General features: G+C 38.3%; 1 protein-coding gene across 1 annotated transcript in view; it reads left to right on the forward strand.

The window, feature by feature from the left end:
* The window catches only part of LOC140150238 (nose resistant to fluoxetine protein 6-like), a 107,199-nt gene that overhangs the window by 8,296 nt on the left and 74,898 nt on the right, over positions 1–24,005 (forward strand). The window contains exons 5-11 of the mRNA XM_072172243.1: positions 2,371–2,465; positions 2,661–2,767; positions 3,845–4,074; positions 13,012–13,185; positions 16,718–16,811; positions 18,026–18,118; positions 21,094–21,259. Of these exons, the coding sequence (XP_072028344.1) occupies positions 2,371–2,465; positions 2,661–2,767; positions 3,845–4,074; positions 13,012–13,185; positions 16,718–16,811; positions 18,026–18,118; positions 21,094–21,259 (959 nt within the window). The remainder of the gene's footprint in view (positions 1–2,370; positions 2,466–2,660; positions 2,768–3,844; positions 4,075–13,011; positions 13,186–16,717; positions 16,812–18,025; positions 18,119–21,093; positions 21,260–24,005) is intronic.

Consider the following 24,005-nt stretch of genomic DNA (forward strand, 5'->3'; position numbering starts at 1 on the left):
GTTGGGACAAATTTTGATGTGTGGCACAGCGTTCGAAATAGGGCCGGTCAGCCGGCCATTGGCCTGTAACTTTTTGGCCTGGCCGGTAACTTTTCTGACATGGCATCTAGTTGCCGACCCGGCTGGCCGGTAACTTTTTAAGGTCAAGCCCGGCTGGCCTGTAACTTTTTGAGGCATATTTCGAACACTGGTGTGGCATATTTTACTTCAGTAGTTGTGGGCCATAATGCAATTAATATATGTCTTATTTTGTAATTGTATCATTATAATACTTAAAAACATTTTCTTCTCGAAATATTTGTGAACACTGCTAATGTTGAACTATTTCCTAGGGAGGGGAGGGGCACTTGTATTTCAATGTGACTCCAGTTTGGGAAGCCTTGTGATAACCATTTCAAGCTCATATTGTAATCCAAAGTAAAGGAAATTGCTGGAGGAAATTGCAAGCAAACAAACAAATTAACAAACCGACCCAACTGCAGGATTTTAATATGTACATCCTAATATATTTTCTCAACTAAACACTCCACTCTAACAAACAATCCCTACCACTTTTTTTTTCAATGAAAATATCAATAAAATGCTGAAAATACCATATCAAGTGTTCCTGAAACAGAAATGTTCTTGTCACAGAGCAGATGATTTGTTTTAACATTTAAAAAGGGTAATTTTTATTTAAAGGAGGATTTCGTGATCCTAGCATCCTCTTTTTATGACATTTTTCAGTAGATAGTCACTTAAAAAAGCTTATTCCCAAAATTTCAGTTGATTCCGATTTTGCGCTTTTGCGAGTTATGCATGATTATGTGTATTACACTGCTCCATAGGCCCCGAAGTGAGGGGTTCTCAGTACAAATGACCATACAGGGACGTGCATAAATATGGGTAGCATTTTCAGCCTCTTGGTATATCAATGACCCCTTTTTCAAAGCCTATTTTGGTATATGAATGGGTCCTTTTTAAAAATTTTCTCAATTTTTTCGGAAAATAGCCCAATTTTTCGGTAATTTAGCAAAAATTTTCAAAATTTTCCCAAAATTTTGGGAAAATTTGTAAAAACTAGGACAATTTGGGTTAAATTCGGCCAAAAATTTTGACTTTTGGTATATCAATGGGTCGAAATTTCTTGAAAAATTGGTATATTTATGGGTCCACTTTCAAATTCTCAGCGGCACGTCCCTACCAAAACCAAACTTGAGTACCCCCCCGGGCATAGGCCACTGTTGTAATTTCGTTTGGTACATAAACATTATGTAGCCAGAGGTATCCAGTGGTATAAAAATCTCAACTTTTTTTTTTTGAGAAAAGTGGGGGGGGAGGCTGTGGATCACTAAATGCCCTTTTAAGAGACATTATCTCTCACTCAAATTTGCTTTGAATTGTACATGTATGATTTCAAAGTAAACTTGTTACTTTCTATTTTTCACTCCTTTTTTATCGTGGTTGAACTTATTGCAAAAGAAACATTGACAAAATGTATATCTGAAAATAAATCAGTTCTGCAGGTTCTTGACTCTTGACACCTATTATGCCTAAAGGAAGATAGTCATTAGATAGGAACAAGTGTTTGGTAAAAGCCGACATTTCTGCACGCAGTATCTCCTGTCATCAAGATAATGAAATTAATAAAAAATCTTTTGCATTAGACTTTGTTTGGGTTATCCAAGTTCGTGAAAAAAAAAATCGGTGATTAGTTTTTTGGTTATCAAAAACTTCCTTAACCCAATGGAATTTGGGGAGCTGCACAGATAATTGGTGGATGTTACAATCCAAGTGCGGATAGGTCTGCGCCAGGTTCAGCTGCAACTGGCTTTGATGATGCGATCTGATTTTGATGATTCACCGTGGCAGCGAAATTACAGCGCTTTGAATCCTTCAAGATCTAGCTGGAAAAAGGCGCTATATAAATCCGATTTTTTTTTTATTACTCGTCTCACACATGGGTGGACGGGTCGCTGGTTGAGGCATCCTTTGATCCTTTTGCATGGGTGTTTAGATATTATATTTTCCAATGTTTGCAAGTATGTAAATGATTCCATTATTATTGGGAGCACGGTGGCCTAGCGGAACGGGCACTAACTCATAATCGGAAGGTTGCGGGTTCGTGCCCGGTGACGCTATCGTGTTGTGCCCTTGAGTAAGGCACTTTATCTCGATTACTCCTCTCCACTCAGGTGTTTAAATGGGTACCGGCATTCTTAAATGCTGGGAAGGTAACAGACTCGCTGTAGAGGAGGTGTAGCGATCCCCCTATAGCAACATAACATGGAGGAGTCTGGCCCAATCGCCAATGAAAGAGAGATGGGCACTCCGATCACTGTTTATACAGCATCGTCTCCTTTAAATTATTCCTTCTTCTTTTTTTTTCAGAATATGCTAACATCAGTCAGTATATCACACCTAATGCAAAGGCAATGGCTGTGTGTTCGCAGGACCAGACATATGATGCTGGCTTCATAGGCATGGTGTAAGTATGCTAACATCAGTCAGTATATCACACCTAATACAAAGGCAATGGCTGTGTGTTCACATGACCAGACATATGATGCTGGCTTCATAGGCATGGTGTAAGTATGCTAACATCAGTCAGTATATCACACCTAATACAAAGGCAATGGCTGTGTGTTCACATGACCAGGCATATGATGCTGGCTTCATAGGCATGGTGTAAGTATGCTAACATCAGTCAGTATATCACACCTAATACAAAGGCAATGGCTGTGTGTTCACAGGACCAGACATATGATGCTGGCTTCATAGGCATGGTGTAAGTCTTTAGTATACCACACTTGTGATTGAGTCACTCAACTTGAGTCATCTAGTGATCATAATGAGCAGGGGGGGGCAATGGCTGTGTGTTCACAGGACCAGACATATGATGCTGGCTTCATAGGCATGGTGTAAGTCTTTAGTATACCACACTTGTGATTGAGTCACTCAACTTGAGTCATCTAGTGATCATAATGAGCAGGGGGGGGGGGGCAATGGCTGTGTGTTCACAGGACCAGACATATGATGCTGGTTTCATAGGCATGGTGTAAGTCTTTAGTATACCACACTTGTGATTGAGTCACTCAACTTGAGTCATCTAGTGATCATAATGAGCAGGGGGGCAATGGCTGTGTGTTCACAGGACCAGACATATGATGCTGGCTTCATAGGCATGGTGTAAGTCTTTAGTATACCACACTTGTGATTGAGTCACCAAACATGAGTCTCAACTTGAGTCATCTTGTGATCATAATGAGCAGTAATCCGGGGGGCACTGGTCATTGACAAGCAGGTATAATGTGTGTGACCACAATGTCGCCTCATGAAATAATCATGTGAATAAACGATCTCTAGCGTGTTTTTGTTGTTAAAAAGGATTCAATCATGTTTCGCAGTTGTTCATCACTGTTTAACAACTTGTTTTTTTTTTGCTCATGCAGCTAAAGCTGCTCTTGTGAAGTAAACCACACAAAAGACATGGACACATCGTTGTTAAATGGTGATGAACAACAGTGAAACATGATTGAATCCCTAAATCAATTACCCCTTTTTCTAGACCAATTTTGATATATGAATTGGTCATGTTTTCAAAATTTTCCCAATTTTTCCCAACTTTAGCCAAGATTTGGTAATCTACATTGAATATAGCCGAAATATTTTACTTTTATAGCTTAGCGATGGGTCCACATTTCTTGAAAAGTTGGTATAAGAATTAATCAAAATTTCAATGGCAACCATTGAGTATCCATTCCCTCCTGGTGTCAAGCAGGAGTGCCATACCATATTGTTTAAGTGTTCCTCGTCTGATTTCATATGATATATTCTTTTCGAATATTTTATTTTGCATTTGCAGTGCATTTTGCAGCATTATTCTCCTGGTAATTCTACAGAGCAGCTTGATCGAAACAGCCTTGAAAATCAAACTGCCCAAGTTAACATCACCCCTGCTACAATTACAAGCAGAGAGTTTCTTTGAGACTAGGAGAGGAGGGGATAAGGAGGAGGAGGATGATGTCCCTCTGATTGGATCAGAAGGCAACTTAGCTGGTCAAAATGTGGTGGTACAAGAGCCGGCACAACAAAGTAGGTGCAGATTAGATATTAAAAAGTGTTTTATAGTGTGCTACACACAGGCATAATCCCACAAGCCTCAGCACACTTTTCAGGAATCCTCTGATAACTGTTGCCCAAGACACACTCTATAGACCACTTGACATCATTGTTTATCAACAAAGGCGAGGGACTCGTCTATCGATATGCTCGAACGAACCACTACACTGTTCAATGGCTTTCTTGTACTATATGAAATGTGGTGGGCGATTTAAATTGCGCATGCCTTGAGCAAACTACGATGCGTACGTACACTGCAGGGCAAAGAACAATGGAAATTGCCATAATCCGTGCGCATACTGCCGGGCAATGACATCACATGTCAAGTGGTCTATAACAACAATCTTGCAGCTAAGGAGGGCACACTAGGCAGTTGCGGTCCATCGATGCACCGACTAACATTCGGTTTATTTTCCCCACCGACACCGCCGGTGGTTCAAAATTCTATGCACCGCATGCACCGAGAATTTCAATGGTGCATAAACACCGAAAAATGTACCGGTTGTTTTTTCATTTTATCGATGTTTTGCGCTATTTTCAGACAAGTACTTACTTCATAATTAGATCAAAAGTCACGCTAATGTGTGGAGAGTTTATAAAATCAATACACTAAAGTCGCAAAACCATTCAACAATCCATGGCTTAACCCAATGCACGCCGCAATCGATAAACATCCAATGCATGGTTTATTTACCCATACACACGCACGCCGTGGCGTGATGAACAGTGCCAATTCGACTTCCTGTGAACGACCTGACCGCAGTGTGAAGGCTAAAAACATGTGTTCAACTGGTCGGAACCAGTTCCGGTGGTTCCTGGTGAGTGTTTAGAGCATCCTATTATGCATGTTATGTACAGATCTAACAAAATAACAAAGTTCGATATCAGCGAAAAGTTGAATAATCATTTTTTTCTTTTGATCGGTAGATTGGGTAAAATTAATTTCTGCCGACGGGTTGAGGAATTAAAAATGTTAAGAAATATATTAAAATGCTTGCGTCTGTTATTTACGTTCTTATTTATTCAAGTTGCAATATCGAATTAATAAACATTATTTTATACGCCTATTTACTATTTATTTTTATTATTTCAAATCAGAAAATAATAACTACATGTGCTTCCTTTTTGCATTAATATATGTAGTAGATGCAATAAAATTTCTTAAGTCTATTGACACGTTTATTTATTTATTTTAAACTATTTAGTAAGGTTACTTGTTACTTCTTTTTTTTTTCAATGTTAAAGCTTATACTTTTTACTGGCCTAGATGTTTTATATTATTACTATTATTAGGCCTATTATTATTTTTATAATTTTACTTTATTAGACCTATCTTTATTGAGTTTATTCTTTAACTTTTAATATAACGACAATTACAAATACGATTGCCGATATGCATGATTTATATGATTTTACTGGTAATTTTAGGATAAAAACGGTTTTTGTGCCCAGTTGTATGTTCAATGTAAGCAGATAAAATAAATATATTCGTAATTGTCACATTGAGACGCATTCGGTAGATAATTAAACTTATTTTTATACATCTTCATATGTTAATTAAGAACAAAAAACTAGACCCAAACTAGCACAAAATTATTGGAAATGCACATTTTGTGGACACTTGCTCCGATTGCTCATAGTGCAAACAACCAATAAGCGTAGGCCTTTAACGGACCAATCAGTTTCCGGGAAACTCAAGGGCCTTAATTGTTCTCGTGAATCTTCTCCGCGGTATTTAAACCCTTACAGATACACGCTATATATCACTCTTTTGAGCAACTCGTTAATAAGTAGTCAGCATCAGCATCTAAATACGGAATTTATATTTATATATATCGTCGTCGCATATTGGATTTAATTTTTACTATTCATCTTTGGAATTGAATTGATTCTTGCTTTGGATTTGAACGTTTACCGCTTTATCATCTTGTCATCATGCCTAGCCTCGTGTGGACTTACTTCAAGAAAAATGCTGATGGCTTGTCTGCACAGTGCCAGTTGTGTGGAAATAGTATTAAAAACAAGGGCAGCAACACTTCCAATTTGCTAGGACATCTAAGAAATCGTCATGCACCTCAGCACTCGCTAATCTCCTCGAAGAAGAAGCCCGCGTATTCTGCACCCGATTCATCATCATCATCATCATCATCTAGGCCTGCGGGGTCTCAGCAAGCAACATTGGCAGCGCGATTGAGCGAAGTAGGAAATTGACGCCCGGTGAAAAAGCGTTATGAAGAGATAACCGACGCCGTTTCTTTTTATCTTGCGAAGGATGGACAGGCCTTCAATTCGGTGCAGAGACCTGGATTTAAGCACTTGATGCGTGTTATGGATCCGCGGTACCAAGTCCCGGTCAAGTCTACTTTCAGTCGTCGGACGGCAAAGCTATATGACACCACAAGGACATCTGTGCTTGAAGAACTTAGTAACATTGACTTCTTTGCGTCTACCACTGACATGTGGTCAAGTCATGGTATGACGCCATATATTGGGTACACCGTGCATTGGGTTGATGAAGCGTGGAGATTGAGATCGCGAAGCCTTGGAACTAGGTATGTGCCTGAGGATCATACTGCGGCGAACGTATCAGTTTGTATGACTGACCTGCTTGATCATTGGGGACTTGATGTAGATAAGCAGGTGGCAATGACGACAGATAATGGAGCGAACATTGTAAAGGCCTGCAGGGACCTCGACTGGAAGGGGGTCACCTGCTTCGGACATAATTTGCATCTGGCCATAACAACAACCATCAGCAAGGATGACCGGCTACGTCGCGCGGTGGCTATTTGCTCTAAGGCGACCGCAGCATTCAGCATGAGTTTTAAGCGTAAACGTGAATTGGAGAAGGTGCAACTCCGCCAGCAAGAAGAACTTGAAGCACAAGAGGCAACTCCTCGAGCACCAGTTAAACTGGCTGTGGTAAGTTTGTTTTTTGTATCTCTTTAACAATATCATAATTGTGTTTTTTACTGTTTCAGATGAAAGATGGTTGCCTATCTTGACATTTTGACCATCTTGAATAATTTGAAGGCATTGTTGCCTTGTGCAGCTGAATTGACGTCGAGCCATTATGTTAATACACGATCATTAATGTTCAACATGTTTAACGATAAACTCCGTATACTTAAGTAGACCGCTTATTCTTTTTGATCCTTCCGACTGTCATTTACATAATTATGCAATGCCGTTAACATAATGAAAATAAACCTTTTTGTAATGTCATGACCCATGTAAAATGTTGAAAACTTTGATTTATATAATATACTGAAAGATAACAAGATATTCAATTTTTTTTTCATTTACAAATTGCCATATCTTATTTCGTTCTTGTTTTTCCATTACAGGCTTGTCCTACAAGATGGGGATCGATGGCCCGCATGATAGATCGCTTTCTGAAGGCCCGTCAGTCGGTGACTACTGTGCTGCAAGGCAACCGCGACACTGCCCATTTGGTACCGAAGTGGCAAGACATTGATGTGTTGGAAGCGTTGAACAAGGCAATTAGTCCACTCGCCACGTTTACTGACATTCTGTCAGGTGACTCGTATATTACCATTTCGGCGTTGAAGGCCGTTCTACATAGACTAGCCAAATTTGAATTACACCCTGCTACCACCGATGAACAGCTTACCATAGACATAAAGCAAGAGAATCTGACTAAACTTCAAGCCAGGTTCGTCGGCGATTTAAGAGAAAGAGTTGCTGATCAACACAACAAGTTTTTTGGACCCTCGATACAAGGTGAGGGTTGTTTCTTTTAATAAAAACATTTGAATTTAACTCTTAATATCTCTTTCTTTCCAGTTATGTGATGGACTGCCTGGTGCATATAAATCTTTAAAGAAAAAGCTTAGGCTTTTATTTTTGAGGAGAAAATGGATTAATGCATATGCATGAGCAGCTTGTAACTATTATTGACTGTTAAATTTTTAAGTTGTTATGATGAATATGAATAAACGAAAGGATTCGTTAAGATAACGTTAAATAACCAGTTTCTTTCCTTTTCTTTCTTTCTTTATTATTAATTTCAGACTGACTTTCTGACCCAGGGGACGAGCTAGCTCACGTAAAAGCAGGCCTTTTGGATCAAGCTCACGAGTTGAACTTGACGACGATGAAGAGGAGGAGATTGCCGGCGTGCGTGAACCACCAAAGAAGGCGATGAAGACCTTGGCGGAGCTCACAGTACTACAGACACCCCAAACACCAAGATCTGCCGGTGCATCTCCAAGGATCGCCTACAAAAAGAACTTGACATGTACACGAAATTCCCAAACGCAACAGCCAAAGAAGATCCACTGGACTGGTGGCGAGTGAACTGCAAAAGCCTGCCCTTGCTCAGCCAGTTCGCGAAGAAATACCTTTGCATCCAAGCCAGCAGTTCGGCATCTGGGCGCCGCTTCAGCAAGGCGGGCCGAGTACTTACACCTCAACGTGCACAGATGAAGCCTGAGAAAGCGGACATGTGCGTCCTTCTACGCGATAACCTGTAGACCATGTAGACAAATCGCAAGAACTTGGAACTTTGTTAATTATTTGGATTATATTTATGCATTTGAACTGCATGTTGTGGACTCATAGGCCCTATATATTTCTTCAAGATTGGGACTATAATATTAATGAATAATGATTTGATTTGAACTGCTTCGAGTGGACTCATATATTTAATTTTGTTGAAAATGTAAATGAATTGGATTATGTAAAGAATAATGATTGCATTTTACTTTAATGATTGGATAACTTCAAAGCGACTTTAATCTTTTATGAGATAATTATTACCATTCAATTCTTGGTCGATAATGCACTTCAGTATAATAATAGATTATGCAACTGTGAATAACTTGTGGATTTACTGTCGGAAGCTCATTGCGCATGACAATGGAATTGTGAACGCTATTACATGGAAATGGAATATATCAATAATGCATTTATATATAATTATTACTCGTCTTAATTATTTTACTTTGTATTTATAGGCCGCCCAAGCTCATTATGAATATGTACTTTATGTAGGCCTATGTCACATGGGATATGACAATGGGACTATGAATATATCAATATGTATTATTTACTCTTAATTGTGTTACTCAGTGAGTCAGTGTTTGTAGGCCGCCCACGCTTTTTTTAAAGCGACAAGAAATGAAGAAAATTATAAGTTTGAATATTTTATTTGATGATTATGAAATATGGTTGTTTCTTTAATTGATTTATTAAACATTTGTTAATGCGTTTTATTGAACTCATTTTTCCTTTGGTATTTTGAAGATTTGTATTTTGAAGGCTGTAAATAGTTTTTACAACATTTTATTGTTTAAGTTTGTAACTCTGTAAATTGTTTGTACATTTTATTTAACTCATTTTCGTTTGGTATTTTGAAGAGAAAGACTGTAAATAGTTTGTACATTTTACATTCATGATTAAGATATAATGCCGGCCATCTTGTAAAATATAACCATGGAAGAAAGAGATAAGTAAACAACCAAACACATGTGCGCGCTTTTGTGATTTTCGAATTTCCATTTCTATTTATATCTCACCACGACACGTGCTATAAAATCCCCAGGTATGTACATACACCATAATACATACACGCCGCGCCGGTCGCCAATAAACTCGCCATGTGCTTTTTAATTTATGCATCTGTAATACTGCCCATGCGCACTACGATCAGAAATCCAGGTGGCACGTCTCTCCGTCATCGCCATGTGCTTGTTAATTTATGCAAAGGATAGGAAAATCACAGGCGTGGGAATTTCAGATCATATTGCGCTTGGACAGTTATTTTATTAACCCAGTGACAGTTATTTATAGAATGTATATGAATGAATATCGCTCTTGGCAGCTGGGGGGGTTAAATTTCAGGAGGTGTGGGTGGGGCAAAATCAACAAATTTTGATCAAAATTGGGGCAAAAAGTTTTAATGTTCGTTATTTTGGGTTTTCACTGGGGGCCAAGAATTCTGATGGATGGGTGGGGGATTGAGTCGCTGGCGGTAATGTATTTTTCATACATCATCATATTAAACGCGTGTCAGTTGACATTTCAGAAAATGCGTGTTTTTTAGTGAATTTTGCTTAATTATGATCTAGTAAAAAAGTGTAAATTTTCGTAATTTTGGGTTCAAAGTTTTACTGGGAGCCAAGAATTCTGATGGGGGGTCCCTGGCAGTAATTTTTTTTTCATACATCATCATAAACGCATGTAGCAGTATCAGTTGACATTTCAGAAAATTCGTGTTTTTAGTGAATTTTGCTTATAAATTATTCCGTGTACTGAAAAAAGGAAATGATGCATGATATGATGACATGTATTTTGATATTATTTTGTGCTTAAATTGATAATAATTAAATATAATTGATTCTGAAAAACAGTTTTCATTCCAACTTATTTTTTGCTTGGTGTTATCTTTTATATTTGCTTATATTTCATTGATTTGTAGGCCATAATTGTATTGCTTTTAATTTATTATAAATTGTGTTTGTTTGTTTGATTGAGAAAAAAACGTGCAATAGTTACATAACACCTGTTGTTTGTGTCAATTACTCTGGCCCGACCGCACCTCTTTTCTTGGAAATTAGGAGGATAAACACAGTCCCCATGACAACGAGCGCCGCTGTACGGTTCCTCTACCCATAATATTTTGACTGAATGAAAACATGACCTACTTAGTATTCAATTTTGCGGTAAAGCTTGTACCAGTAACACAATCAAATTTAATGGGCTGTGCAATAATTATGAGCCCGGGAGGGGGAAATAATTTTTTTGGGGGGAAGCAATTTTTGGCCAGCCGGGGGAGTTTTTAATTTTGGCACGCATTCATTGGTGCCTTTTAAATAAAACGCTCTAAAAAGGCTTAGGAAAACAGTACGGAAACACTTTGATTAAATTTTCCTGCTCGCTGCATCATGCACTCACAACATATGTCTAGACCAATATAAGGTTTGCAAATTGGGATCCCAAAATTTTTTGGCATGTGTAAAGTGGGGGGCGATTTTTGGCGGGCCGTTCGAAATTTTATCCTCCCGGGGCCCATCATTATTGCACAGCCCCTTATAAACAACGGTAATGGTCATGCGCAACAACCGGAATACTGAGCGGTCGCGGGTTTTCCCCAGCAATTTCAGAGTTCACTTGTCACATTCCAATGGTGCGGATCGTTTCAGGATATGGGCAGGTTTTAAATCGGGAATAAAAAACGAATGATTAGCCTATTGACTAGAATACTTCGTTGACCGTTCAGTGTTTTAATCAGTTGTGGATTTACTGGATTTATGCTTGGATTCTTTCTTGCATTTTATGGATATATTATAGGCCTACTTGTAATGCAAGATGTAACAAAATGACGTAGTTTTTTTTTCTAACTCCATGACAACAGAAATGAAAGGTAGGTAAATCATTATTTAATCTGTTCAACATCGACATGTAGGCCCAATTGATAAATTAATAACAAGTATAACAATTCCAAACCACATTCAATCACGTCATGAATGCATGATGATGATGATTTAAGTACACCACCGCCGCCCGATTACCATTATTTTGCACTTTTATATGAAAATATAATTAACCTTTTCAATGCTAAATCGGTGTTTATTACGTAAAAAGCGGTGAATTCAACGACTTCATGACTCGTTAGTAGCTATTATATTGTTTTGATTCCTCCCGAAACGGCATTTATTAATCATTTATTTGATCTGTTAAGCGTACAAAAAAGAAAGAACACGCTAGTTTTCTTTATAAGGCATCATCATGGGAAGTGAAACACCGACTTTACGGTTGATGCATAGGGGAAAAATATGATATTTGTCACTTTTAACACGTTCATATCATAAGGAAATTTCGCCGCTCTCTGCCCACACGCAATTTCGGTGTAGTCGGTTTATTCGGTGTTTTTTTCACGGTGTCGGTTGTCGGTGTTTTTTCATGCACCGCAACAGCCTAGGGCACACCCTATACATACAATAAATCATCAGCTCCTTGAGTTCACATATGGATAAACCATGATATAAAATCAGTTGGTTCCTTGCCCAGTGGAATTTCAAGTTAGCTCAACTATTTTACAAGAACAAAAGCTAGGCACTGTGCCAGGGATCCAACTCGCATCACCGCACACCGATACACCTGTGTCTTATGTCAGATTCAGACTCCATGTCACAGCGCGATGCGATGCTTTTAAAACTGAAATCTGAGCCAGGTTTTTTACTAGCTCGGCGATGAAAATTCTCATCGTGCGGTGGAAATTTTGTCCACGATGAGAGCTGAATTCTGTTTAACTTATTGGAATTGCGCTGCAATATCGCAGCCGTGCACGTGTGTGATTGGCTGCTGGAAAATCAAGGTCAGCAGAATGACCATAAAAGGAGATGCAGACCCCACATGCTTTTAAAACATTGCAGCATCACACAATAATTTCATCATGAGATGCTGTGATGTTTTAAAAGCATTGCAACATTGCATCGCTCTGCAATGTGGAGTCTCAGTGAATGGGACTTATACCTTACCAATTGAATGGGACTTATACCTTACCAATTGAGCTAACTTGATTGTTTATTTGTAATAATTTATCATGCAATGCAAATCACAGTCGGCATTACTAAAGTTAAAAGTTCAGGCAGGACTTTTTGAATGACACTCATAACAGTGTTATTTAACACAAGACACTTTTTTACTCAATTTTACCAGATATTTTGCTAAGGGTAATCCAGTGTTTTTCTCTGTCCAGTAACCTATCTAAACTGCTGGATTCAAAGCAAAATGATCGCAGTATCACCTGTTTAAATGGTCTTCGAGTTATCAGCATGTTCTGGGTCATCTTGGGTCATACTGTGGGATTTTCTACTTATGGAGTTCCAATTGGTAAGAAAATGCATTAATATGTAAATGATCTCTTTAATATTCATATCACAGATATGGTGACCAGACTTCTCCAATCCTTCTCTCTGACAAGTAACACGGCAAAGTTATTGGATTCTAAACAAAGTGATCGCAGCATTGGTTGTCTGAATGGCCTGAGAGTCATCAGTATGTTTTGGGTCATCTTAGGTCACACACTTGTGTTTGCCAATATGACTCAAAATCTAGGTAATTTCAATGCATGCATTTGAGTTGTGGATGTATATAAACACAGCCAAATTAAAAAGTCTCCACTAGTTCCATCCCCATTTAATCAGAGTCTGATGAGTTTGTGGCAAAATAATTTATATAATAATTTTCCATACACTTTCCTTCGAAGGTTGTTACCAAATTTGATATCAAAAGTTTCATCATCGTGAGAATAGGAGCCGTTGTTTGGAAATTTGAGCAATTCTAAAAATGACATAGGGAGTTGTATCTCGCGGTGGAGCTAACGTGAGTGCCAAGAATTACGTCGCCTGAATAGGCCGGCAGGTTAATCGATTATAAACCACCTCTTCTCAACATCTATCTACACGCATCTGAGAGGTCTAATTTCATTGTCATTAAAGGTGTACCCATGCATGTCAAAATACCCTGCTCTTTTAATCAAGTGTACAATAATTCCTGTATGGGTTGCTTTGGGCTACATAATAAGCTGATACCAAGGATTTGTTTTTTGCGTGGTCAATTCGTAATTTGTCATTTTTAAAGTTGCACGAATTTCCTCATTTTTAAAATTGCACGAATTTCCAAACAACGGTTCCTATGCTCATGCTGATTAAACTTTTGATATCAAATTTGGTATCAACCTTCAAAGGAAAGTGTATAGAAAATTATTATATAAATTATTTTGCCATAAACTCATCAGATTCTGATTAAATGGGGATGTAATTAGTGGAGACTTTTTAATTTGGCTGTGTTTATTTATTTATGTTTTATTGCTGTAAATCTTTGTGGTTCTTGAATGTATTGTGCTATATAAAAGTAAATTATCATTATTTCTTTATTTCCTTTTTTTTTCTTTCTTTCTTTCTTTCTTTCTTTCTTTCTTTCTTTCTTTCTTTCTTTCTTTCTTTCTTTCTTTCTTTCTTTCTTTCTTTCTTTCTTTTTTCCTTCCTTCCTCTCTTTCTTTCTTTCTTTCTTTCTTTCTTTATTTCCTCTTTCTTTCTTTCTTTCTTTCTTTCTTTTTCTTTCTTTCTTTCTTTCTTTCTTTCTTTCTTTCTTTCTTTCTTTCTTTCTTTCTTTCTCTGTCTCCCCCTCCATTTCTCTCTCTCTATTATATATTTTTCTTCCCTTCAGTCTTAATTGATTGATTGATTGTATCAGAGTAATATTGTCACTATTTTTGGTTTAATCTCTCATCATATTTGTAGGGTACAAGTTCATATATTATCATATGTGACCCACTCCCACAAAATCAGACATAAGTCACTAATTTTGAAAATTGCATTTTCAGCTTTCATTTGATACCAAAATTATGTTTCTGGGACATGTGGTCCTCATTCTACGGTCTTTCAATGGGAAGGGGGAAGGGACACATGAAGAAAAGGCAAATGCAAGAAAAATGGCTTGTAAAAGTTGTAAAATGATATGTGTAAGGACTTGGTTTGGCTCAGCAAATGCTAGATTTGGGTGCTTTAGATGTAAAAAGAATATTTTGTTTTCAATGGTAGGTTAAAGTAAACATATTAAGGAATCAAAAAATAATAAAAACTGAAAAACAAAATCTGCAAGGTATTTCATCCCTTTCCCAACTTTGACCCGCCGTATCTCAAAATGGCTGAGTGCGACTTATGGCGGGTTTCGTCGGAGCGGGTCACATATGTTTTGCATGCCTTTAATTAAATGATACTATGAATTGCATTCTGTGGTCCTGACAAAATCTAGATAAATGGTTCAAACTTCAGTTCATAAAAATAACGTACCTGGTAAAACCCAGACATTGTTTATTTGGTCAGGGAGTCCCCCAAAGAGTCGACATTCCATGTAGCACCAAATTTAAAAAAAAAAAACCTTTCTGAGACACACTATATATTTTTTAAAGTTTGAATAATCACTCTATTAATTCATTTGTTTTTGTCTTGCAATAGATAACAGTCTATCGTTACTGGGCTGGAAAAACCTCATTTATTATGTACTTTTGGCCCTTCAACATGGATAAAGCCTTGTAGGTGTAGACTTTGTTTTGAAGATGTTACTTCATCCTTGTTCAAGGGCCAAAAGTACATGTAGGAAATACTTTGTATTTACTTGTGGCCCTTGAATATGGATAAAGCCTTTTAGGTGTAGACTTAACATGTATATTGAATGGTTTGCTTCATCCATGTTCAAAGGCAAAAAGTTCATATGAGGTTTTTCCCGCCCAGTGCATGACGCTATGTAATCACTTTTCCATATAGATGCATGTGTGGCTGTATATAAAATGTAGAGATAAATGTAGATATTTATATTGCGCTTTATGCCGTAAACAGCCTCAAAGCGCTTTACATTTATTCCGCCGTCATTAGAATATGTCGGAACCACTTTTGCAGCCTACAAGTGGCGAGGGTCCATCAGTACAACGACTGTGACTACCCCTAACAGCTTCCCATTGCACCTGGGTGGGGTGAGGCAAGCGAGGCAAAGCGCCTTGCCCAAGGGCGCAACACGGTGGTGGGACAGGGAATCGAACCCACGCACGTTTGGTGTCATATAAACAGTTTAAATCTTATTGCAACCAAACTTTGATCAGTCATTTAATGGTGGTGTTCAAAGTTACATACTGAGGTCAAAGACCATTTGAGGGCAACTTGTAAAATATGCTGAAAATGACAAACAGTTCAATTCCAATTGCACATCAAACTTGGGCCAAGCTGCGCTATGCAAACTTCCTGGTAATTGTGGTGTTCAATGTCACACTGAGGTCAAAGGTCATTTAAGGTCAACTTCCAAAATAGTCTGAAAATGAAAGATATTGTGTCAAACAAATATTATTCTGCATGGTGTTCACTACCCATATCAGGCGACCTATTTGGGACAGCTTTTCATATTTTTACTTCTGTTACCAAAAGTAATTGAATACCTGAGTGGAAGAAGGGCCCAACTCCTATTTTTTCCAAAAATGAGTTAGACCCAGCATTTTATTGCCAGGAGACTATTCTCCCTTGTGTGTGAAAGATGAGCCAAAATCCACTCTGTAAATACTAAATAGTCTTCCATGTACACTTAATCATGGTTTTCATGGAAGAAAGGCCCAACTCCATGGAGTTGGGCCCTTCTTCCACAAATACTAAATTAAAGAGGAATTTTGTTTATCCATTAAATCTGCTTTTCACTACAATAAACTTTCTTGCTAATATATTACATGCTCCTACCTGAGCAATTAATGGATAATTTCCCAATTTCTATAGCTATTTATAACACATCTGCTTACAGAACTGGCACTTGCAGTATATTAGTGGAAGAAGGGCCCAACTCCAGCTCGTATTAAGACCTGTACCGTTGCCATGGAAACATCAAATATGATTTATGTAATACTGCATGTTCATGTATTAAAGGTCCCCTGAAGATGAAAACAATCTGTCTGTAAAACTTTTCCAAATATTAAGTTTTTCTTAATATCTCAAAAACAGTTTGATGGAGTTGGGCCCTTCTTCCACTCAGGTATTCAATTGCGAAAGCTGGCAGTGGTTCAAGAACTACCTTGTTGACAAATGTGAATAATATTTTGTTTCTGCAGAAAATCCTTATAGTCTCTTTAATTATGCGAAAAGATTTGGATTCCAAGCCGTTCTGAATGCCACCTTCTCAGTGGATACCTTTTTCTTTCTAAGGTAATGTAAACAAATTGTTAAATCAGATCATATTGACTTAAAATTTTTGATGGATAGAGTACCACACTTCTCATCCGAGATACATCATCAGGCCAAACGGTATGGTGCTGTTGTCAAACACAAATCGATGCATAAAGAGCCTACACAAAAAAAATGCAACCTTTTTTGGGCGAAAATTTGATAAATTCCTGTATTTCTCAGTGACAAAGATAAAAGGTAGCAACAAAAACCTACTCACTTTACTAATCAGTCTATGTTCACTACTTTAAACAAAGAAAATTTGTCGAGTAGTTTTTGGATTATACCAAAATGTCTAAGGGAGAGGGCACTTACATCTTGTAAAGCCTGCAGGATGAAAAGCCTGAGATGAAAAATTACATCTTGGTGGTTTGCAACTTTGCATATCACGCCAACAGAGAATTGGACTTGCGTTATTGATCAGTTTGTCTTTCATTTTATATGAAAAATGAATTAACTATAATCTGTCAAACTTGCCTTGCCTTCATCTTCATGTACATGTATAAAGTGTACAAGGGGGTATCCAAAAGTTTTTGACATCACTCAGAAGGAAAAGAGCTATATTGATGAAATTTTGTCAGTGTAATCACTGGTCCTTATGTACATTATGGTCCAAAAATGGTCTCCTAAGTATGTTTACTTTCTTTACAGGTGGCGCTAGATGGGCAGTAGGCGCATAACCTGCAAGATGGTGAAAATTGAGGGACGCAGCATGATTAATTTCCTGCATTTGGAGGGTTAGGCCTATAATGCTCAGAAGATCTATGATGAAATGAAAGCTATCTACGGTGATGATTGCCCATCATATGGCACTGTTGTTTTTTGAAAAACGAATTTCCAAACTGGCCACATGTCCCTCACAGATGAGCCAAGAAGTGGATGTCAATCATTAACGGATGATGCGGCCACAGTGAAGAAACTCAAGAAAGTGGAGGATCTTATCATGAAGAGGTTATGCGCCTTCTGCCCGTCTAGCGCCACCTGTAAAGAAAGTAAACATACTTAGGAGACCATTTTTGGACCATAATGTACATAAGGACCAGTGATTACACTGACAAAATTTCATCAATATAGCTCTTTTTCTTCTGAGCGATGTCAAAAACTTTTGGATACCCCCTCGTATCTGAGGATTGCCTTGCATAGTCCTTATAAAATAATTTGTCTCATTTTTGGATACTTTGTTTTTTGCATTTCAGTGGATTGTTGGTTGGTTTCCTTACATTCATGAGGATGGCCAAAACTGATGGCAAAATTCCTTGGTTCTGGTTTTATTTCCATAGATTCTGGAGGTAAGTTTGCATGTAGTAATTGGAGAGATTGCAAAATGTTATTCCAAAAATTACTGTGTTAACACCCACTCCGTGTGTCCATCACTGACTGACTGACTCAAACACCCACCTTCCCACCCTCCCTCCCACTTACTGCTGCTTATTTTGCATGGCAACTGGGGACACACAATGAAACACAACACACAGTTATACATCTTTTACTGACTAGCTTCGGACTAAAATGGTGGCGTTCAAGTTGGGATTTATTTTTTAAGTCGCTCACTTTTCTGACAACCTAGGTCATCAACTGTTCCAGTAGTTATCCCTAGTTGGAGCAATGTCATTTTTGGCATTTTCCGACAGGGGAGTATATATATTGTTGGGCTTCGTATAGATGAAATACCCTCAAGAACTGAATCAGACAAACTGATATAACATAAGAAGAGGCTCATTTATTTCACACAATGTTAACTGTAGAAGATCTGGTTCATGAGTGGCACATGGTTAAGAATACAAGATCTATATACTGATCTAACAAGTGGGGTGGAGTACACAACTGCTGGGGTAGTGTGGTACCAGTGTTGTAGTCCTCGAGTACAGTCCTCGGCCTCGAGGACTCCTCGAGGACAGGTTTTGAAGTCCTTGGTCCTCGGACATGTAGTCCTTGGCCTCGGACATGTAGTCCTTGGCCTTGGCCTTGGCCTCGAACCTCAAAGTCCTTGGTCCTCGACAACAAGGACCGGACAAATCATCAAAAATGCAGGCAAATGTTTAAAGAGTGGAAGAGTACAATCTCATGATCTGCTGTTTAGTTATAAATTAAAACTATTTAGAGAAACATGACAAGGATAGCTTTTTATTGTACCTGATTGAAATACAAACAGTATGTCAATATTTTGGTGCACTCTTAACTATCATCTTTGCTCTTCGCAAAACATGCACATGGAGGCCAAATATGTGGGTTTATATAAAAATTCCACTCAGCTAATATGATTCCTAATAGGAATATCGAATAGACACAAGAGGTTCTTTAGATATTTTAAGAAACTTATTGGACGCTACTGTAGGGTATGTTTCGATTACCAGGTAGGCCTGTGATCAAATGAATTTCATCTATTTTGGGTTAATCTCATCAGCTCACAGAATTAAATGCGGATCAAACACATAAGTGTGTTATATTATAATCTTCAATACTTGTCTAGATAAGGAACAACCCAAAAGTCCTATTAACGAAAGTCCTTCCATTAGGGAGGGGGGGTTCGAAAAGTCAGATTATGTTTGTATAAAAAGTCGTTAAAACATCGGTCAAATTTGATCTTTAAGGATTTGATATAAAATTTCAGTATTTTCTGAAGTAGGCCTACAATATTGAAATTTGACAGTGGTTGCTTCAAAATGATTTAAAATCAATATAGTATAGAGTACTCACAACCTGTAATTTGTAAGTTAATTTTGTCATTGTTTGTAAGCAGCTGATTCTTTTTTATTTGAAAATCAAGCAAGTCCTAATTATTATTTTTTTCGTGCCAAAAAGGTACGAAGAAATTATCCTAGCATTTTGGGGAGGGCGGGTTAGTGTAGTGGTCTTCTCACTCGCTTCTCACCACTGTGGCCCGTGTTCAATTCCCCGCGGTTGCCACATGTGAGTTTGGTTGCCGATCCATGCTCGTCCTCGCAGGTTTTTCTCCGGGTGCTCCGGTTTTCCTCCTGCTTCTAAAATCGGACCTCTTCCCATATCCCTGTCCCGTCATATCTGGAGGCATCCTCAATAGACACAGAGGATGGATCTGGAGGCATCCCTTGAACTATTGGGTTTAGCTTGGCTTCGGCCGAATGTTATAAATAAATAAAATAAATAAATAAATACCCCCATCCACCATAGTGATGGCACTGTATCCTATGCATACAGGTTGAGTTTTTGATAATTGACACTTGCGTTAGAGGGGAGGGTGGAGGGGGTTAGCGTTCTAGCGAAAGGACTTCCGTTTATAGGACTTCATCAAACTTTTGGGTTGTTCTCTAAGACTAAGAATCAAATCGATATAATGAACAAGTTGGGTTTTGTTGGTTGAAACTAGGATAAAGAGTTCATTTTAGGCATGTTTATTTTATAAAGTTCTATAGATATGCTTACTGTGCAGCGTTATTTAAAGTGCATATAGACCACTTGACATGTGACGTCATTGCCCGGCAGTATGCACACGCATTATGGCACTTTCCATTGTTCTTTGCCCTGCAGTGTGTGTGCGCATCGTAGTTTGCTCAGGGCATGTGTATTTTAAATCTCCCACCACATTTCAGATAGCACAAAAAGCCATTGAACAGTGAAATTGCCTTATGTTGACGACAATATCACTCCCCGATTGGGCGTGGTTTAGTATGGTTCATTATTATGAAAGTCCTTGGTCCTTGGCCTTGGCCTTGGCCTCGGAGACAAAAGTCCTTGGCCTCGGAGGGTTGTCCTTGGCCTCGGAGGGTTGTCCTTGGCCTCGGACACCATGTCCTTGGCCTTGGCCTCGGACACCAAGTCCTTGGCCTTGGCCTTGGCCTCGGACATGAGGTCCTCGACTACAACACTGTGTGGTACTGAGTGCAAGTGGCCTAAGGGAAAGTCTTACATCATCAGATCTGTGTACATTGGGTTGCCTAAGATTATTGCCTAGTGCACTAGATATTGTCACAAAAATCCCCATACCCAGGATCCCAACAATAGTAGCTCCAACCAGCGATTTTTTTTTGTAAAACTAGGGATGTCCCCAATTTGTCTGATGTCCCCTTTTGGTGTAAAAATGGCACAAAAAAGTCCCAGATCGCAGGTGAATACGAAAATACTGATTCACTTGGACACCCGCTCGCTCATTCATTCACTCACGCACCCATTTGCACACCCATTCTCACACTCATTCACCCACCCTTTTATGCACCCTCTCTTAATCTGGTCCATGTGTAACCTTTTTTGTCACTAAAATTTTGTTTACTTTTCATTTTTGTTGCAGATTAACTCCAGTGTACATGTTCACCATCTTATTTTTCATGTACCTAGTACCATATATGGGTAAAGGTCCATTCTGGCTCCTAGATACTAAAACTGCCTGTGCTAAGTATTGGTGGACAAATCTGCTTTACATCAACAATTTTTATCCAAAGAATTTTGGTGATGAGGTAGGAAGGTTATATGTGTATTGTGTATGGGGGGGGGGGTGTATGTATGTGTGTAAAACTGTGACTGTTGTATGCAGCATAGACATGTCCTTCTACATGCATCAGAAGAGGTGTCAAATCATCAAAAACATGTTTTCCTCTGAAGATTATTTCACAGCCGGATAACAGAGAGATCCATATAAAAGAGGTCTAGATCAGCGATGTAAATCTTTCCGGAATTTCGGAAATTTCATGCAAGATGATTTTTTTCGGTTTTGTTCCAGAATAATCTTCAAAGGAATTATTTTTTTCCATCGATCGTATTTTCAACCTCATTCTTGAAAACCAGAATCTGTATCACAGATTATTTGATCACAAGCTCTCTTATATACAGCCTATGTAACATAAAATTTTCTTCACACAGATGCGATTGTAATTTTTGTGCGAACGAAACTGGGTTTATTTACATTTGAGGTGAATTTGGATGAAATTGCCGATAAAATGGAAGTAGATAGGACCGCAAATATCAATATGTATCTGGTGTACAAATTCCTTATTAACATAGGTCCAATTTAAAGGTCCTCAGTTCGAAAAGCCTAGGTCCTTGTTTGGCAGTCTTTGTGTGAGCATGGGGTATGTGTGTGTTACTTGGTTCGTTCTCTACATTCCTGGACCTAAACTTGATATAATTTGGTTCCATCTCAAGTTTGGTAGTGACGTATGTGCGTATTTCGCTCGCTGCAGAATCGAATCATGTGCGTAAAGTTAAACGCCATGAGTGTACATGCACGCGTACAGGAGCAGTTTGTTGGCAAGCTTGCGGCGCAAACGTGAAAGAGCATTGACGTCACTACCAAACTTGAGGTGAACCAAATTATAGTGCACTGGTTTTCCAAGTACCTTTTCTTCCTTTTATGGCTCTATCGTGAAAATTTTTAACATTAAAGGCTTAGGTTGGAATTCCGAAAGGTGGTTTAAACCTAGGTTTAGCTAAACCTAGGTTTAAACCAAAGTTGCGTTTCCCGTAGCTGGTTTAAGTTAAACCTGGGTCTAAAGCTGAGTACTAAAGTCGCAAAAGCCGGGCTTAACTTAAACCTGGTAGGGGGTAGGTTTAAGTCCAGGTTTAAGTGCATTTGTCTGCATGCCAACCACGAAGCCTGCTTGTTACGGAAGCGGACCACTGCACTTCGTGGCATTTGCAACTGGTAAAATGTGCCACAGAACCAATTTTTGGAAGTGATAATAAAAGGATTATGTTCCATAATGAATAAAGAAGAGTTGTGAGAATTGTAACCAGAGTTTGAAAGCAGAGGTGATCGGCCAAGCTTGTACACAGCTGCAATCACGGACATGTCAGTAGCAGTGCAATACACGGCAGTGGCAGTGCAATACACGGCAGTGACAGTCATAGAGATACCCGGTACTCACGGCACAGTGTTATAGCATAGGGCCGCGTCATGACAGTGACTGAAGGTAAGAAACGTCGGCTTATTCGTGACATATTAATTCTGTTTTACCACTTAAAAGCCCCTATATAATTATGTAAATCTTCACTCATTATTTTAGACTGTGGTATTGTTTTTAGTCAAGCTTTAATTATTGGAATCGATTAGGCTAGCCTAGCCCTAGGCTAGGCTTAACAAATTACATGTTGGCCTAAATAGCCGTGTACACGAGAATTGCCTAGCCGAGGCTTTGTTGATTTTTATCAGCAAACGAAGCTCGGACAAATCTTTTTCAATGCTCCCTTATTTATCGAAGTCCTGTCTGACAATGTCCGAGTTGGTTTTTTTTCAATTGAGTTCCAGCTTGAAATGAAGATATGAGGACTCAAGAGTTGGCGATGTCATGATGTTAGAACCCGGTGTAGAAGTAAAACGTTTAAGTAAAACGTTTAAGCCTACCCCATTAATAATGGGGTAGGCTTAAACGTTTTACTTCTACACCAGGTTCTAACATCATGACATCGCCAACTCCTGAGTCCTCATGGTATTTATGAAAGTTTGGTCAAACAGGCATATTTTTAGGCAGCCATAGGGGCCTATATAAAATAGACTGCTCATCATTCTTGTGACTGAGAAATTTTATAGAATTCTCAGTGCTTACTGAAGTATGATTTTGAGATACCATCATGATCATGTAGGCCTAAATATTACTGAATAAAATTTTATACATTATTGAATTGCAAATTTTAAATGAATGAAACTGCGACTGATTAATAACAGCATTAACACCTTTGACAAATAAAATGTTATGCTTTGTTGTTTTTTTCATTTACAGGTCAAACTGTCAATGTCATGTCAAGAGGAAATCGAGTGATAGGCCTACGGATGATTCCCATGCACGATAACTTGAGGTGATTTTGGTAAGAATAAAGCACTGATTTTTTTTGGATTAAAAAACCAGTACTAAGTTCTACAAATGAAACATAGCTCAATCATAATCATTCATTTGTTACTAGGCCTAACTGTAGAGTACTAATATCTTAAAACAAAAAGCCAAAAACATGCATCTTCGACATGTCTAGGCCCCCTATTGACAATCGAGTCACAGAAATTAAAGTCTGAAACAAGTCTTAGCATTCAAAATCATGAGTAGTTACTTTAATGAAATGATTGGTTATAAGAATAAAACATGCTTTTTCCAAAAATTAGAACGCATAAAAAGCATCCCAAAAAAGGCATGTTTTTGGCCCTTTTTTGGACCTTTTAATTAAAATTCATAAATTTGGCCAAATAGTGAAATTTCAAATTTGAGAGTGTGCAGG

This window comes from Amphiura filiformis, chromosome 4 (genome assembly GCF_039555335.1).
Source record: "Amphiura filiformis chromosome 4, Afil_fr2py, whole genome shotgun sequence".
Classification (NCBI taxonomy): domain Eukaryota; kingdom Metazoa; phylum Echinodermata; class Ophiuroidea; order Amphilepidida; family Amphiuridae; genus Amphiura; species Amphiura filiformis.